Source organism: Crocuta crocuta, unplaced genomic scaffold (genome assembly GCF_008692635.1).
Source record: "Crocuta crocuta isolate KB4526 unplaced genomic scaffold, BGI_CrCroc_1.0 scaffold370, whole genome shotgun sequence".
Classification (NCBI taxonomy): Eukaryota; Metazoa; Chordata; class Mammalia; order Carnivora; family Hyaenidae; genus Crocuta; species Crocuta crocuta.
This window is the reverse complement of record NW_027529632.1, coordinates 3,799-23,106: the sequence shown is the minus strand read 5'-3', so window position 1 is coordinate 23,106 and position 19,308 is coordinate 3,799. Positions and strand designations below refer to the sequence as shown.

Sequence of the window (19,308 nt, the reverse complement as noted above, 5' to 3'; positions counted from 1 at the left end):
CTATAGTTGGCCTGGGCTTGTAAAGTCTTCTGCAGATGCCAAAGATTAGTTTTCCACTAAACACCTAAGTGGAATTGTTCAGCTTCTTCTCTGAGCATACCCTGCTCCCATGATGGGATAATTTACAATTTAGAAATTGGCAAGGACATGAAGGAGGTCTGTAGTTTTGAATTTCCGAATGCCTAGATTCATGAAAGTGAAGATATAATGGTAAGAATGCACACTAAACTTACATGTGCATGGTGTTTTTTGCCATGATTTGTGTGACACAAAAGAATCTGAGTAAAAATAATGAAGAAATAGCTTAACACCGTTACTATAACTTCATAGAACAAAATGTCACACTATTTAAGTAAGGAAAATTCCAACATAGATCATTGTTGTATCAGTGTCTAATTTATAAAAATGGAAAATAGCCATAATTCATAAGANGTGGTGTAACACGTGAACAGTGTACATCAGGTCACATGGCTCCTTTGAACCATTTGGGGTAGATACTCCACTCAACAGTGCCTGGCAGTTATGTGGTATCAGCTGTGGGCAAGCAAAATATCCATATTGTTTCCACAACCACTGGACATGGTTTCACAACCGCTGGAGATGCTCCCTCTTCAGGGTGACCTCTGAGCACAGGAAAATTCCTGGCATCCGCACCACAAAAGCCACACAGAGAACACCGGGGGCCGTATTAGCTAAAACTGCCACAAGAACGTACCACACACTGGGTGATTCGACAACGCAAATTGACTTCCCCACAAATCTGGAGTCTAGAAACTGGACATAAGATATCAGCAGGGTTAGTTTCTTCTCAGGCCTCTCTCCTTGGCTTGGAGATGGGGATTTCCCTGTCTTCAAATGGCCATCCTTCTGGGCCTCTATCCTCAGCTCCTCTTCTCATAAGGACACCAGTCCTACTAGCAGTCCGTCTTAATATCCTCATTTCAACTTCATTATCTCTTTAAACATGGTATGTCTAACTATAGTCACACTCTGACATACTGGAGGCTACAACTTCAACAAAGGTATTTTGGATTCACAATTCAGCCCATAACATAGGTTCTGGGTCATATTGCAAATTCTCACTCAAGCTGGAGAGTATGTATGTACATATTATTTGTTTGCAATTATCCACTCCAAGACACAGTAAGTTGGGAAGCAATAAAATCTGTTTACTCCTTCATATTGGAAGAGCCTAATTCTGCTTTCAAACAACCCATTAGAATACAACACCAAAAATTAAAGTAATTAAACAAAAAAGGTATTTATTAATGCATAAACCAGAGCAACCTGTGGCAGCAAATACCTGTATTGGGGGCTTGGACGCTGCATAGATTTATCAGAAGCATCACAAAACTGACAACACCCTAAGACATTTACTCTTTCTCTGCATGACACCCTCCAAAACTCAGATCAGGTACCGTGGATAAACACTCTATCACATCCATGTTCTAACTTAGAAGGGAAGGTGAAGTTCCAATTACCCATAATGTATGTCTATCACCAAAGGCAATGCACAGAGGTCAGGACGCTTGAGCATGTAGGGGGTGACTGACCCACGTTATGGGGACCCGCGAGGTACCAGAGATGGAGTGATGTGTTACAGAAACTGGCAGTGACTTCAATCTAGCAATGACTCTGGACACATCAGAGGCATGATGCAGCTCCTGAATTCTCCCTAAATAGCTGAAAATTATGGGAAGTCACCCACTGTGGACATTGAGGTAAACAAAGTTCACATCAGGTAGATAGCTGTCTGACAAAAGCTCTCCTCAAGTGTTAATTATATAATCAAGGAAGTACCACCTGCTCTGCTACTTTAGAGCCTTTCTTCAGTGTGTACTCTGAGTGTGTAATGAGACAGATAACTGGCTAAACAGACTGTCATTTCCCTCACTCATGAGGCCTTGCCCCAGGGTAATTTTCGATTTTTATGAAACTGTATCTTTGGCCAAAAGATTGCCCACATTTGTCTTCACATTTGTCTTAGCTCAGGCTGCTCTAACAAAGTACCGTAAGCTAGGTGACTTGTAAACAACAGAAACTTCTTTCTGGAGGCTGGATATCTGACATAACATTCCCTATAGGGTCTGGTCCCGTGTCTGGGGAGGAGCAGCTTCCTGATCAATAGATGATCTTCTCAAAGGGTCCTCACATGGTACACTGAGGAAGCAAGCTCTCTTAGAACTGGTATGAGGACAATAATCCCATTCATGAGGGCTCCACACTCATGACCCATTCTGATTCAAATTACCTCCCAAAGACATCATCTGCTAATCCTGAATAGAGGAAGAGAACATATGACTCTTAGCGAACATAAACAGTTCATAATATCACTCATAAGGGCTTCATCTACTATACTTTCTGTTGTTGAGTGAGACTGGAGCTTTGGCTGAAAGACTGCCCACATTCACAGCTCTCCTAAGGCCTTTCTCCAGTGTGAACTCTTTGATGATAACTAAGAGCAGGATGGCTGATAAAAGACTTCCCACATTCACTGCACTCATAAGGCCTTTCTCCTGTGTGAATTCTCTGGTGTTGAATGAATGTTGCCTTCCACTTAAAAGATTTTCCACATTCATTACACTTATAAGGCCTTTCACCTGAGTGAACCTTTATGTGTACATTGAGGCTGTTTCTTCGGAGAAAGGACTTGCCACATTCACTGCACTCATAAGGTCTTTCTCCAGTGTGAACTCTTTGGTGAGCACGAAGGACAGAACTAGCGGTAAAAGATTTTCCACATTCATTGCACTCAAAAGGTCTTGCTCCAGTGTGCACTCTCTGGTGAGATCGAAGGGAAGAACTACAAGCAAAAGATTTCCCGCACTCATTACACTCATAAGGCCTTATTCCAAGGTGACTTTGACGATGATACTGGAGGGCGTGGCTACGACTAAAAGATTTCCCACATTTACTACACAGATAAGGCTTTTCTCCTGTGTGAATCCTCTGGTGTTCAATGAGTTTGGACTTACACTTGAAAGATTTCCCACATTCATTACACTCATAAGGCCTTTCACCGGAGTGAACCTTTATGTGTACATTCAGGTTAGTTCTTCGGGGAAAGGACTTGCCACATTCCCTACATTCATAAGGCTTTTCTCCAGTGTGAACTCTCTGGTGGTAACGGAGGACAGAACTAGTGGTAAAAGTTTTCCCACATTCGCTGCACTCATAAGGCCTTTCTCCAGTGTGAACTCTCTGGTGATTATGGAGGACAGAGCTAGCGGTAAAAGATTTCCCACATTCACTACACTCATAAGGCCTTTCTCCAGTGTGAACTCTCTGGTGAGAACGAAGGACAAAACTAGTGGTAAAAGATTTCCCACATTCACTGCACTCATAAGGTCTTTCTCCTGTGTGAATTCTTTGGTGTTGAATGAATGATGACTTACACTTCAAAGATTTTCCACATTCATTACATTCATATGGCCTCTCACTTGAGTGAACTTTTATGTGTACATTGAGGTTATTTCTTCGATGAAAAGACTTGCCACATTCACTGCACTCATAAGGCCTTTCCCCAGTGTGAAGTCTGTGATGATAATGGAGGTCAGATCTAGAGAAAAAAGATTTCCCACATTCACTGCATTCATAAGGCTTTTCTCCAGTGTGAACACTCTGGTGAGAACGGAAGCCAGTACTGGAGACAAAAGACTTCCCACATTCACTGCACTCATAAGGTCTTTCTCCTGTGTGAGATCTCTGATGATAACTGAGGGCAGAGATAGAGGTAAAACATTTTGCACAGTCACCACAATTATAAGGCCTTTCTAATGTTTGAACAGAACGTGTGATAAACACTTCGCTATGGTTAAAAGACTTTGCACATCCACTGCAAACATAATCACCTACTCCACTCTGCCATCTCTGGGGATGAATGAGTACTGATTTGTGGCCTAATGACTTCCCACATTTGTAGCACGTGTACTGCCTAGACCCACTGTGAGTGTTTCTGTATGGACTGTGAGTTGACCTTCGCCTAAGGGATTTTTCATCTTCGACAAACTCATGATGTCTTCCTGCAGTATGGAATCTCTGGTGGATATCGAATAAAGATTTGTACCTGAATGTTTTCCCACATTCACCGCACACAAAGCACAGTCTTCCAAATTGGACTTCCTGATCCTTAACATGTGTATGTTTGGGACCAAAGACTTCCTTGCAATCTCCCCAAGTGTAATGACCTTTACTGCTCTGTAAAGTTGCCCTGCACTGGCTGATTGTGTTTGGCTTCTCTCCAGTAAGAGTGGCCTCTTGCTGTAGATGTCCAGAGCCAGGCACGAATTCCTTCTGAACCTCAGTACAGGTAAGGGGCTTTCCTGAATCATGGAATCCATATCCCTTCACAAAAGAGGCCATATCCATACTGCTTCTGAATGGTTTATCTCCCATGTGCTGCTCTGGCTCCTGGTGAAAGTTTATGCTGAAATAAAATTGTTTTGCGNTCAAGAGTCTAATCAAGACTGTCTAACACACAGTGAAGCATAAAACAGAGCACAAGCACACAGAAAGGATGACTGGAGATGGTAGTAGCAGAGACATGTGGGGAGGGGTAGGAAATAGGGGCTGGGGCATCTCTATCAGCCACCAGGTGGGTGCTACTGCGGACCCTGCTCTGCAAAGATTTCTGCTGCCTGCCCCACAGAGGACACCGGCACCCCTGCCACTGATATGCCAAATCAGGAAGCACAGAAATCTTAAAAACAAAATTCAGAACTGAAGGCAGCACACTTGTGATCTGAAATAATATTACAAAGCTAGAGTAATCAAAACAACATGGCACTGGCATAAACGGAATAAAGAGGCAAAATGTATAAATATACAAGCAACTAGTCTTTGAAAATTATGCGAAAATATACATTAGGGAATGAATAATCTCTTAAATGCTGTTTTGAAATGTGAATATCCAAATGAACAAACAAGGAAACTAGACCCCCATCTTATAGCACTCATGGAAATGATCTTGAAATTGATTGAAAATTTCAACATATGACCTCAAACCCTAAAACATCAAAAGCATATACACCAAAAGGAAAAACAAACACATAGGACTATACCCAAAAGAAAAGTTGTAGCAGAACCGTAGACAGAAAAGAAAGTGAAGGGAGATAAACATAATCAACAGGTACTCAAAGCACTGATCATCAGTAAATGCAAATCAAAACCACAAATATCACCTCCTACCTGTTAAAATGGCTATGACCAGGGGCACCTGGGTGGCTCAATCGGTGGAGCGTCTGACTTCAGCTCAGGTCATGATCTCATGATTCGTGAGTTCGAGCCCCGTGTTGGGCTCTGTGCTGACAGCTAACTCAGAGCCTGGAGCCTGTCTTCGGATTCTGTGTCTCCCTCTCTCTCTGACCCTCCCCCTCCTCATGCTGTCTCTATCTCTCTCTCAAAAATAAAAAAAAAGAAAACATTAAAAAAATTAAAAAATAAATAAAGTAAAACGGCTATGACCAAAAAGATAAGAAGTAACATGTTGGTGAGGATGTGCAGAAAATAGAACCCTTGAACACTGTTGCTGGGACTGTATATCAAGGATGTCACTATGGAAAATATTAAAGGAAGACTCCAAAAAATTTAAAATAGAACTACCATATGGCCCACCATTGCCATATCTAGGTATGTAACACAAGGAAGCAAAAGAAGTATCTACACAAAGTGTCTGGTCATCCACATCCACTGCAGTATTATTCACAATAGTCAATATAGGGAAACATGAATAGGTGTGTGTGTGAGTGGATAAAATGACAAATATTTAGTACACACATATGTAGTAATAATTGGCCATAAAAAAGAAGGCAAAACGGGCACTTGTCACAACACGGATTAAATGGAAGACATTATCCTAATTGAAATAAGCCACAAAGCACATGACAAACACTGCAAGGTATTACTTATATGGATATTCTATTTAAAAACTCAAACTTCATAAAGATAGAAAGCAGAATGCCAGAAGCTAAGGACTGGGGGAAATGGGGTGATGCTGGTAAGGGATAAACGATTTCATTTATAAGATGAGTTTGAGGATATAACAGACAGCATGTTACCTACACTTGTGAATACTGTACTGTACACTTAAAATTTGCTAAGAGGGTAGATATTAAGCCTTCTGATTACTAGCAACAGAAAAGGTAATTATGACAAGTATTGTCTTGTTGATTATCTCCATCTTGCTGAAAATTTCATAATGTGTAAGTGTATCAAACTATCATGTAGTATGCTTTCAGTAACATAATTTTGTCAGTCATACCTCAACAAACCTGAAGGTAATAGGGGGAGGTAGTTTACATCTCTATGTAAACACTAGNTTGTCAGTCATACCTCAACAAACCTGAAGGTAATAGGGGGAGGTAGGAGTAGAGATGTAAACACTATAAAAGAACCACACAAGATAGTCCTGAGAAGTAATCCATAGTCCACTTCAGTATGGCCAAGCCAATGTCTGCAATTTCCGGCATAGGTGGGCACAAGAACACAGCTCCAAAGGGAAGAGATCAAACCTGGGTCACAGAAATGGCATTGATCTGGACACAAAACTCAGCCTGGGCGAGGGTAAGTAAGGCACAATCCAGCAGCGTCACGCACTGTATGGCTACTGTTTTACCCTATGAGGGTTAAGCACAGAGGGTACTGGGGTGGAGGGGAGACAAAAGGGCACACCGACAACCCAGCCTTGCCAACCAGAGCAAACGCCATGAAAGCTGGGGAAGCAAGCAGCTTCCTCAGTCCCTACCTAAGAGGGACAAACATCTCCTGTGGAATGGGGGGTTGGGGGCTAAGGGCCCAGTCCAGGTCACTGGGGAGGGGGAGGGCCTTACCCAGGGAGGATATAAGTGTAAAGTTCTCCAGCATCACATCATAGTACAGCCGTCTCTGAGCCTCATCCAGAAGGCTCCATTCCTTGGAGGAGAAGTAGATGGCAATGTCCTCAAAGGTCACATCACCCTGTCAGAAAGGGACAGATGAAACCATGAACGTTCTCTCTCTGAGAACCCACAATCCAACCCCTCACACATACACCCCATTCTCCCCCAGACACCCCAGATCCTACCTCAGACTAAATACCAGGTCCTGGTGCCACTGAAGCCACTGTCTCCTCACCTTCCCACCAATCGCTGTGCTCAATCCACAGCAGTAAGAGGCAGGGCTGGGGCACAGAGGCAATCTGCGGTCCGGGGTTGGCCTGCAAGTGCCACCCTTTCTGCCTGGAAATTCTGGTGGAGTCTCCCAGAATGTGGCCTCAAACACAGCCAATTACAGACCCACCTGGACCAGTCAGTCTTCAATACCAGGGCCCTGAGGCCCTAAGCTCACACTCACACTCCCTCTCCACGTGAGCATGACTCTGCGGTCTGCATCTCCCTCACACCTTCAGACCCCACAGCTGCGCCCCCACAGCTCCCTGCCCCACACCAAAGGATGCCCCCTGGACGCACACTTGTACCTGTCACATGACATCCAAAGGATGTGTGACAAATTCAAACAGGTTCCACTACAACCCCACCACTCTCATGGATCCCAACTGAGGGAAAGTCTCAAACGCTGCTGAGAAGGGCCCCTCGCCTGCCTGGGATCCTGGCCTCAGGGACGCACACCCACAGACACATGTCAACTTCAGAGGCTCACAGTCCCTCTAATACTTCTGTGTTGCCCATGCTGTTCCTTCAACGGTCCCAACCCTCCCCTCTGCACTGAACCTTTGTGGAAACCCCAGCCCTAAGGGGCTCCCTGGCAGGCACAGAGACGCACAAATGACCACACCTGCCCCAGACCTTATCCACCAGCAAGACTTTGAAACGGCCCCGACACCATAAAAACCCACCACAAAATTCTGGGAAGCCCTACACCTCTGAATAAAGAGCAGCCCGGTCTCGCTCTCACCTTGTCTCAGTTACTCCTGGGTGACCTCAGCCTCTCTTGTGCCATCATCCCACGGAAGCCTGACCCATCTATCTGCCAGATCACGCTCTCTCCTCCACCTGTGCCCGCACGGCCCAGCAACCCAACCAGGTGCTGAGCCAGAGAACCACGCTTCAGCGCGATTCCCAAAGGCCCTCTGACCTACTAATACCAGTGCCGCGACACTCTGCCTCCCTTCCTCAACGTGACCCAAACCTCCACCCCGGGCCACACAACAGCCATCGCTTTTCAAGGTCTCCATCCTGAAACGCTCCCCCGGCTCCCCGATATGTCCTGTCCAGCTGCCCTCTTGATGCCACAACTCACGCTCCTTCGAACACTAAGCTCTAACGAGGTCTCGAAACAACTTAGGGGATCTCCACGGACGATCAGCCTGCCACCTTCCATCCCGCTGATGGGAGCTTCCATCCCTTCAGCTACTAAGACCTGTGAAAATGAATGACGAAAACCTCACTACAGTGGGGCTGGGAGGACGCAGCTGGGGGAGCTCTCACCCCCCGCCGCCATGAGCAATGCAGACCCAACAGGAAGAGACACTCGGCCTTCGATGGGGAAGCTACTTTACTTGTCCAGAGGGGAACAGACCAGCTTTCCGGACCATCCCACCCAACAGCTCAGCCGATGGGAAGCCGCCATACTCTGACTTCCCATTTACTCTCATGGACTTGTTTGTAGTTTTTAACAGCCTTCCCAGCTTAGCCCCTTCCCCTTTACAAAAGCCTACCTCTCTGTGTCCTCCACACTGGCCTACTGTTCAGCCTCAGCTCGTTTGTTTGCAGATTGCAGTTCTCTTTCATTCCCAAAAAACTCGTTTTTGCGCGTCAATTAAGTGGCCGTTTATGCCTTAAAGTTAAAGGATCAAAAGGCCTCCTGTATTCCGGGACTCCTCCCTTTCCCTCGTCACCTGCGACGCCCCAAATTTGGCTTGGCCCTTCTCACCCACGGAGCCAAAATTCAATCGCTTCTCTGACATCCACGGTGGCCATTCTGGTCCATCAACGAAAACATACAGCCGTGCAGGCACCTCCTCCCGCGCTCCCTGTCCCCTCGCTCCCCCCGCAGTGTGTCCTCTCCGCAGCCAGACGAAGCCTATTTACACCTGGGTTACACCGCCGTCACTGCCGCCAGAATGGACGGACCGGTCAGGCAGCCAGGTGACAGGCCTCACTGGCGCCGCTGCACCTTGTGTTCGCTGAAAGGACGGAGACCTGCTGGACCCTGCTGGTGGCGCCGGCCCCTTCCCTGCAGCCCCTATACCGCCGGCCCCTCCCCTGCAGCCCGCTCCCGCACCCCTCACGCTGGCACTAGTACTCAGCTCCCCGCTCACGAGCGCGTCCCCTGCTCCGACACGGGGACCTAGGCCGCAGGCGAAGTAGGGCCTTAAGAGTCTGGGGTCGGGGTCGGGGAGCGCGGGGAGGGCCCGGGTCCGCGCGTTTACCTGAGACGGGTTCCTGGGCGCGGCCGCCGCAAAAGGACTCTGTGGGCGGAGACGACTCTCGTGACGGCGGTCTCGATCCCTGCCGCGGTGCCGGGCAGCCCGGGCGCGTCGTCGTGGAGCCATGGACCCTAGACTGCTCGGGGCGGCGGTGACGCTGCCTCCTGTCGTGCCCTGTCAGTTTTTCCCCTCGACGCCAAGCCAGCGTTCCCGAAGCTCTAAAGCAGAAAGTCGTCTTCTAGGAAGAGCCCGGAAATCCCACCCCCACGCGACGCGCATGCCCAGAGATGCCTCATCCTGCTCGGTCATTGGCTCCTTGCTGCGTCCTCAATCCACACGCTTTTCCGAGTACCGTAGCTCTCAGAGCTCCGGCGGCCACGGGACAGGGGTTCCCGACTCTGAACCTCTGGAGTTTCGGCCACGTGTCACTCTGAGAGTTGTTGGACAGTGCTGCAGGGAGCGGCTTTGTTGGATTTTAAAGCGCAGAGGACTGGTATTTCAGTTGCTCCCACATCCTCTTCCTGAGGTAAATGACACACCATTCAAATGTGTACAGCACTTCAGAAGTCAAAGGAGTCTTTGCAGGGCGGGATGTTGTAGCTCTTCAGATGCTTGCAGCCTGAAGCCTTAGAGTCCGTTTTGTAATTGGTCAGGAACAATCGAGAAGTCTCTGTTATAAAAATTCAGCCCAGTGCATTTTAAACGTCTTTTGGATTAGTCATACATTTGTGAATTGGGCAGCATCGCCATCTAGCAAGTAGAGGGAAGCAACAAAGGGCTACAGAAGGGGAAAAGGTTTTAAAGGTAGGACAAGAACTTCATAACGGAAAAAAGGATTGTGTCAAGCGAGGTCACTCTGTTATGGGACAAAAAGGCTTTATCAGGGGAATACCTCATCTTCCTTTGGGTGAAGGAGAGGACCCATTCATGTGGCCGATTACCTTTTTGGTGCTGACCCCAAAGTTCCTCGCAGACCAGTGGAAACTAAATTTCTGGGGAATGCTGAAATTCTAAGAGCTTAGCTTAGGTATTGTGCCCTGGTTTGGTGACATGGCCTAGCAGAAGTGACTCCATTTGGGACGTGTAGTTTCCTTTGTCACACACTATACAAGTCCATGACGGGGAAGAAGGAACTGAGACGGCAGACCATCCTGAGTTAGGTGGACAATGATGAGTCATCCTCTGGTTCCACACAAAACTTCACATGCCTGTATAGTGACTGTTGTCCCATCTTCTGCGGAATATTTTTTATCGTATATTACTTACTCCATATTCTCAGGTATACTCAATTCCTTTCAGGAGTTTGACATCAATCTCAAACAGAGAACAACTTAACTTATGCTATATTTGATACCAAAACACCGTTGCCATTGTCAGTTGGAGTGAGTGTGCAAAGGTAGAATCTGAACCCTGAAGTAAAGGGTTATCTGAACCTAATGATCTCATCTCCTTGCTGGGAAGTAAATCTCATTTCTTCAGGCACAGGAAGTAGGAATTGAAAGTACCCTAGAAAACCAGAGGTGAAACGCCCATTTCAGAAAGGAGATCTCAATGTTTATCTAGTGCTTTAAAGGCAGTGGCAGAAATAACTACGGGCAAACCGACATTCCATCTCCCTACACATCAGTAAAGACCAAAAAACAGTTACAAACTAAAAGTAATTTTAGAGGCAGGTTCTAAGTAGTCTTAGAAAAGATGGAATCAAAGGAAGAATGTGGCTGTGCTAGACCAATGTACTTGGTCTTTGTGAGGCTTTTATCTCTAGAATGTGACGTTTTCATTCCTACAAACATTGAGCAATACTACTGTCAAGCCTAAAAATAAATAGCCACTTATTTTACTAGCAAACTGAGTTTATTCAGAAATAACAGGAATTTCAAATAGGGATAAGCACACCATGGCAAACCACGAAGAAGTTTCAAGAGACGAAGGGGAAGTCAGCATTTAGAAAAAATAATAAAGGTCCAGACATAATGTCATAAACTTTATTTATTTATTTATTTATTTTTAAACATTTATTTATTTTGGAGAGAGAGAGAGCACATGTGGAGAATGGGCTGAGAGTGGGGGCGACAGAGAATCCAAAGCGGGCTCCCTGCTGTCAGCAGCTAGCCCGATGTGGGGCTCAAACAATGACAAAATAAACTGAGCCAAGCTGGACACTCAACCAAGTGAGCCACTCAGGCACCANTTTATTTATTTATTTATTTTTAAACATTTATTTATTTTGGAGAGAGAGAGAGCACATGTGGAGAATGGGCTGAGAGTGGGGGCGACAGAGAATCCAAAGCGGGCTCCCTGCTGTCAGCAGCTAGCCCGATGTGGGGCTCAAACAATGACAAAATAAACTGAGCCAAGCTGGACACTCAACCAAGTGAGCCACTCAGGCACCACGAAAGTCAGGTTTTATTAAGTTTTAAATGGAGACTGGGGAAAGATGCTTTCATTGAATAATAATACTTCGAGTTTGTGGCAGGTTTTAATTGGCTGCATTCCATGGTTAGTGCTTCCTTTTGGGAAAGGAGAGATCATCCTTCTTTCTGTGAAAGGAGATTAATTTCCTACTAAGAATGTGCCTTCTGTTGTCAAGATAAAAATTATCTTCCTTCCTCTTGCTGTTTATGCACGTCATGTCTTTGAGGGCTCTCCATCCAGTGCCTCCTGACTCCAACCTAAAAAGATATCATTTACTATGTTTCAAACTAATATGAAGACTTAATGAGGATATTTAGGGTACCCAGAATAGTTAAAATGTGAGGGAAATTGAAATGTCATGTTTATTCACTGTTCTACAAAAATGTGCATTGAGCACATAATGTGTTTCCAAGAACTTTTTGTAGATGAATGGGAGAAAAACAGGTACAAGAGAAGCAGTCCTGTCTTCATGTGGCTTTCAATATGTGCCGAAAAACACAGGGAAATGAAAGCAAAAATACTAAGTTATACTGTATGTGAGAACGGGCCAGATGTGATACAAACAAGGAGACGTGATTTCGTGAGATTACATTGGATATAATATTACCATGAGAAGTTAGACATCCCTCCTTATTAAGACCGCCATGAGCAAATATGAGTCCTGTGGGTTTTTACTTTTACTAGTTCTGTTTAGATTAAGTGAGGTACATTAAAATTTCTTTTTTTTTTTTTTACATTAAAATTTCTAAGACCTTATTTGAAAAAAAACCAGTTCCAGTCAGGCAGCCCAAGCCAAACTAGGGGAAAGGCTTTTGTAGACCAAAAAGAGAAGAAAACAAAGAAGATACGTGATTGGCTATAGCTTAAGAAACTACCTTGTTTGGGAAAGCCTAGTTGCCTGTTAGAGACTGGGTATTCTGGGTGTTGATTTCTTACCCTTGAGGCATTTACAAGAATTTGCTTGAAGTTAGGTTTCAGTTGCTTATGTAGGTGGCCAAGGCCTTGGAGCCACCTGAGCCTAATGGCCTTCTTGTTGATGTAGTTTCCAGCAAAAGAAGCAGGTTGCTAGTTGGCATCAGTCTGTGGACTCCTCGGCATTGGTGACCCTGGGAGTCCAGCCCTGTAAGCCTTTAGACTGCTTGGCTCACTGCAGAGAAACTCAGGAGGTGTCCATGAGACTTCTTATATTGGGAGTGGGGGGAGGGGGGCAGCTAAGGTAGTGGCACAGTAGGAGGATCCTAGGCTTGTCTCTTCCCTTGAACAGGACTAAATAACTATCAAATCAATCTGAATACCCACAAAATCAACCAGAGGTCAACAGAAGAAACTGCACAACTAGAGGGAGAGAAGATGTCACATCAAAGAAAGCAGGAAGTGCAGAGATGTGGTTTGGGCAAGAAACACATTGGGGGTGCTGTGGAGGGGTGGGAGCCCGGGGAGAGGGGAGAGAGAAGAGGTTAGAGGGAGAGGGAGACGGAGGTGAGCAAAGGGGATTGCACTAGGAGAACACTTTCCCAAAGCCATTCTCTGGAAAATGAGAGGGCCTGATATTCGGGAGCTTTTGCAACCATCAGGGTTCACAGTCAAAAGACTGATGGGTTCCACTGGGATGGAGCTCCGAGGATCTGCCCTATCCTGTAGAGAAGGCAGGGAAGCAACCTGGAGGCAGGAGGCATGATCTGAAGAACACCTAGGGATCACAAGGCAGACATTGTTCACTCTTCTTGGACTGCATCTGTGAGAAGTGGAGTTAGCAGAGACCCCTCCCTGGGAACAAAAGAACCTGCTGCACCAATTCCCTCCCATGGCCCTTGGCATAGATGCAGAACCAGCTGCTGAGGGTGGCTCTAGCTGACACTGGCTGCCTAGCCTGCCTGCTCCCAGTCCCATGGCTGTGCTCTGGGGCGACCATTCCTCTCGGTCAAACAGGCATCATTCCCAGCATGGTGAGACCCTCCCCCAGGTAACCAGCACAGGCCCCTGCCACAGCATGTCCCGAAATTTTGAGTTTTAAAAGCCAGCAGTCTTGGGTGGCATAAAGCCCAAAGCACTGCTCCTGGCATGCAGACACTCCAGAGACAGACAGAGAGTGAAAATGGCTCTCTGAAAAATGCCTTGGATGTATGGGAGATTATTCGCTCTTCTGAGGGTGCTTCCCTGACACCAGCAAGTATGGTGACCCCTCTCCAGGAACAAAGGAGTTGGCTGGTGACATTTTCCTCCACTACCCCATAGCACAAACCGGCTACAATAAACAGCACAGGGTGAACACTGGCTTCCTAAACTTCATTCACCAAGTCCCACCCACCTGCACTCTTCCAGCACTGCCCTTCTGGGCCATGTGTGCCTAAGTCCCAGGGCTGTGGTCCAGTTCTTCAGAAGATCAGCAGAAACCCCCCCACACATCACATCTCCCGACCAGAGAATTCTGCAAGCCTTCAGTTCTAGTGGAAGTAGCATCAGGTCTCGTTTAACAAGCAGGCCTGAGAACATCTAGAAATGATTCGCTGCAATCAGGCCAAGGAACAAACAGTTCCCACCGCTGGCAAGGAGAACCTATGCAAGCAAATGACCTGAAGGATAGAGCAGGAAATCACAGCCGTAGAGTACATACAGCACACACAGAAGACACTCCTGAACCACCAGGTCATAGATGCTATATGACTACTTCTTTATAAAGCCATTACTCTCAGGAAAAGAAGATTTGATGGGCTACTCTAATGTGCAGAAGACAGAACCTAAACAAAAGTCCAACATGGAGGAGTTCTTCCCAAAAGGAAGAACAAGATAAGATCATAGCCTGGGCACCCAGATAGCTTAGTCATTTAAGCATCCAACATTTCAGTTTTGGCTGAGTTTATGATCTTGCAAATTGTGAGTTTGTGGCCTATATTGAGTTCTGTGATCACAGGGAGAAACCTGCTTGGGATTTTAACTCCTGTCCCTCTCTCCCAGTCCCTGGGTGTGCTCTCTCATTCTCTCAAAATAGATTAATACACCTAAGAAAAAAAGATACAATTATAACCAGAGATCTAATAAACACAGATCTAATTAATACACTGATGGAAAATTTAAAGCAGTAATCATGAGGATACCTGCTGAGCTTGAGCAAAGAATGGAAGACTTTCTCTCACAAATGAATAAATGTTTAAAAAAAATACTGGATGTATTTTCTAGGATGGAAGAAGCAAAGGAACAAATAAACAATACGGAAGATAGAATTAGTGACAATAAAGAAGCAAACAAAAGAAAGAAGAATGATGGATCACAAGGGTAGACTCAGGAAACCCAGTAACACCACTAAACATAATGACCTTCTTATCATAGGAGTCCCATAAGAACTAGAGAGGGACAAAGGGGTAGAAGATTTATTTCAAACAATTATAGCTGAAAACTTCACCTTGTTAGGGAAAGTAAATAGACATCCAGATCCAGGAAGCAAAAAGAACTCCCACCAAGATCAACAAAAGCAAGGTCAGCACCATACATATATTCAATTTGCAAAATAATCTGCTACAGCAAGAATCCTAAAAGCAGCAAGACAAAAGAAGTCCCTAACCTACAAGGGAAGGCCCATCAGAATAGCTGCAGATCTCTCCACAGAAACTTGGTAGGGCAGAAGGGAGTGGCATGACACATTCAATGTGTGCAGAATGTGAAAAATAAGTAGCCAGGAATACTCTATCCAGCAAGAGTGTCATTCAGAATGGAAGGAAAGGGAGTATCCCAGACAAACAATAATAAAACGAGTTCATGACTACTAAACCAGCCCTCCAAGAATTATTTAGGGACACTTTGAGTGGGAAGGAAAGATCAAAAGCGATAGGGTCTGAGAAGGAACAGAGAACCTCTCCAGAAACAATGACAAAACAAGTAATAAAGTGGCACAGAATTCATATCTATCAATAATTACTCTGTCAGCTCAGGTCTTGATTTCTTGGTATGATTCAAAGCCCTGCATTGGGCTCTATGCTGGGCGTGTAGCTTTTTTAAAAAAAAAAAAAAAAATTACTCTGAGACCACCTGGATGTCTCTGTCAGTTAACTGACCAATTCTTGGTTTTGGCTCAGGTCATAATCTTATTGTTTATGAGTTCAAGCCCAACGTTGGGCTCTGTGATGACAGTGTAGAGCCCCACTGGGATATTCTCCCTCTCTCTCGTGCACTTTCTCTCCCTCCTTATCTGCTTCTCCTGCCTTCTCTCTCCACTATCTCAAAATAAGTAAATAAACTTAAAAAATTACTCTGAATGTAAATGCACTAAATGCTCCAATCAAAAGACATAGGGTGTTACAATGGCGGGAAAAAAAAAAAAGCCTCACACTCCCCCCACAAAAACTAGGAAAAAACAAAACCCTTCTATATGCTGCCTACAAGAAAACTTACTTAAGACCTAAAGACCCCTGCCGATTGAAAGTAAAGGGATGGAGATACATGTATGATGCAAATGGACATCCAAAGAAAGCTGTGGTAGCAATACTCCTATCAAAAGAAATTTTAAATCAAAGACTATAACAAGAGTTGAAGAGGGCACTATATCATAATAAACAGAACAATCCAACAGTAAGATCAAACAATTGTAAATACTTAGGCCGTGAATATGAGAGCACCCAAATATATAAAACAATAAATAACAAACATAAAGGGTGCTATGATGCTGGAGTAGTCGAAGGGCTCTACTCTTGAACACAGCTAGAAAAATATAAATCGATCTAAAGACAGACATGATGAACCGCACCACTTAGAGACAGACTAGTGGCCACAGCATGAAAGTTAAGAGCGGTGAAGACATGATTTGGGGGAGAAAAGGATCATGTGTGCTACACAATGGAAGCAGCCATGATCACGGAGAGATGAGACACACAGAGAAAAGTAAAGGGAAAGGGGGCTGGACAGGAAAAGGGTAAGAGGATGGAGAAGGGAAGAGAGGGGAAAAGAGAGCAGTAGAGAGAGAAGGGATAGGGGAAAAAGGAGGGGAGAAGGGGGAGAGAAGGGAAAGGGGAGAGAGGAGAAGGGAGAAGAGAGAGGGGAAAGGAAAGAGAGGTGAAGGGCAAGAGAGACAGTGGGAGAGGGAGGGAGAGAGGGGGAGAGAGAGAGAGAGAGAGACAGAGAGGAAAAAAGGACCCAGCACCCAGGAGACAGCAAAAGGAAAACACTTCATAGAGACACTAACAGGGAAAACAAAAGGGGCTGATAATCATAATTTTTAGAACTACTGGAGCTCAGAGACTGGAGGTTTAGAGGTCCTCATTTTGGCTGGTGTGGAGCCTAGTGGGTGCCTATTACTCAAGTGAAAAAACAGGGTAGGGCCCTGGAGCACACAGCATAATCTGAGGATCCCTGGGATGCACTGGGAGAGATGTGTCCCCCTTCTTGGGGTGCGTCTGGCAGAGGTGACATTTCCTCTCACTGGACCAAACATTTGGCAGGTCCATTGTGCACCCCCACCTCTTAGCATAGGGGCAGAGACACCAGCGAGGGCAGCTAACCTAGACACTGATTTTGCTGCACCTTTCCCCAAACTCCAAGCTCCTGTGCATTGGCCAACTGCCTTTCTGGAACAAACCTGCATCAGCACCAGCATGGCAAGACATCCCCTACCCCAGAGGACCAGCGTGGGTCTGCACCATGACAGGGTCCTAAAGCATGGAGTTTGAAAACTCAGCCAGCCTGCCTGGGATATAGCACAGGTGCACTGCACTGCCAGATGGGCAGATGGCCCAGACACAGACACAGTGAAGGCAGGGATCTGTAGGACACCTGGGACACATGTAGGGAGATGATTCACTCATCTCTGAGGGCTTCCCAGACAGCAGCAGGCATGAACTTCCCTCTCTAAGAATGAGAGAGAGGGCTGGTGCCATTTTCCTCCCCTACCCATCAGCATGGACTGACTACAGTGAGCAGCACAGCACCAATAGTGGAGGCCAGAACCGCTTACACCAAGCCCCACAAACTTGCACTCTGCCAGTGCCTCTTTACTAGGGCAAGCATGCTGAGAAACAGAGCAGCATGCCCCTCCCACTGAAGACCAGCACAAATACCCACACATGCGAGACTACTGACCACAGACTGCTACAAAGCTTCAGTTAACTGAAAATAGCATCAGGGCTCTTTTGTCAAGTAGATCAGAGCACACCTAGTTAAAACTCACCACACTCTGGACAAGTTCCAAACACTCCCCACTGCTGAAATGGAGAATCTCTGCTGAGGACGGACCTTGGGAATCAAGGAAAAACACGGCAGCAGACGGCACACAGCATACACATGGCCCCTGAAGAACCGAGGCCCTGGACAGCATATGACCTGTTTTTAACACAGCCATGACTCTCAGAGCCAGGGAACATAACAGGATTTCCTAACACAGAGAAGATGACAGAGACCTAGACAAAATACAAGAGGGAGGAATTCATCCCAAAAGAAAGAGCAAGAAAAGGCCACAGACAGGGATCTAATCAAAAGGGGTATAAGTACTATGCCTGATCCAGATTTTAGCAACAATCATGATACTACCTGGGCTTGAGAAAAGCACAGAGGACAACAGGGACTCCCTTACCACAGAAATGAAAGAACAAAATACTAGTCTGCCTGAAGTAAAAAATGCTATCTATCACTGAGATGTGAAACTGGTGGATTGTAATGACCACAGGGATGGAAGAAGCAGTGGAACGAATAAGTGATACAGAAGATTAAATGATGGAAAATAATGACGCTGAAAAGAAGAGGAAAGAAAAATATTGGATCATGAATGTAGACATAGGGAATTTAGCGAGTCCATAAAATGTAATAACATTCATACCATAGGAGTCCCAGAGAAAGAAGAGAGGGGAAATGGGTGCAGCATTATTAGAGGAAATTATACCTGAAAACTTCCCGAATTTGGGGAACAAAACAGACATCCAAATCCAAGAAGCAGAGAGAACTACCATCAAAATCAACAAGAGCAGGCCAACACCAAGACATCTCATAGTAAAATTTGCAAAATATAGAGATAGGGAAAGCATCCTAAAAGTAAAAAGGGAAATGAAGTCCATTACTTACAAGGGAAGACAAATAAGGCTGGATCTTTCCACAAAGACCTGAAGGAAGTGGCATGAATCACTACTGAATGGGAAAAATCTGCAGCCAAGAATACTCCATCCAGCAAAAACATCATTCAGAAGAGAAGGAAACACAAAGAGCTTCCCAGACAAAGAAAAATTAAGGAGCTCGTGACCACCACATGAGATCTCCAAAACATATCATAGAGAGCTCTTTGAGTGGGAAAGAAAGACCAAAAGTGACAAAGATTAAACAGGAACAGAGAAAATCTCCAGAAACAATGACTTAACAAGTAATACAATGGCACTAAATCCATAACTATGAATAATCACTCTAATGTAAATGGACTAAAGGTTCCAATCAAAAGACTTAGGATGTCAGAATGGATGAAAATAAAGGACCCATCTATACCCTGTCTACAAGAAACTCACATTCTTATTTTTTAATTTTTTAAATGGTATCTTTTTTTTTTTTTTTTTTTTTTTTTG

The 19,308-nt window shown here is 45.3% G+C and overlaps 1 protein-coding gene across 1 annotated transcript; it reads right to left on the bottom strand.

Annotated features, from left to right (window-relative positions):
• Positions 1–1,147: 1,147 nt before the first annotated feature.
• LOC144230066 (uncharacterized) lies at positions 1,148–9,595 on the bottom strand. The gene is made up of 3 exons (XM_077762275.1): positions 9,368–9,595; positions 6,828–6,954; positions 1,148–4,466 (listed from the first exon to the last, which is right to left on the bottom strand). Exons 1-3 carry the CDS (start codon positions 9,488–9,490, stop codon positions 2,419–2,421), a joined length of 2,298 nt encoding a protein of 765 aa, XP_077618401.1. The 5' UTR covers positions 9,491–9,595; the 3' UTR covers positions 1,148–2,418.
• Positions 9,596–19,308: the final 9,713 nt, after the last annotated feature.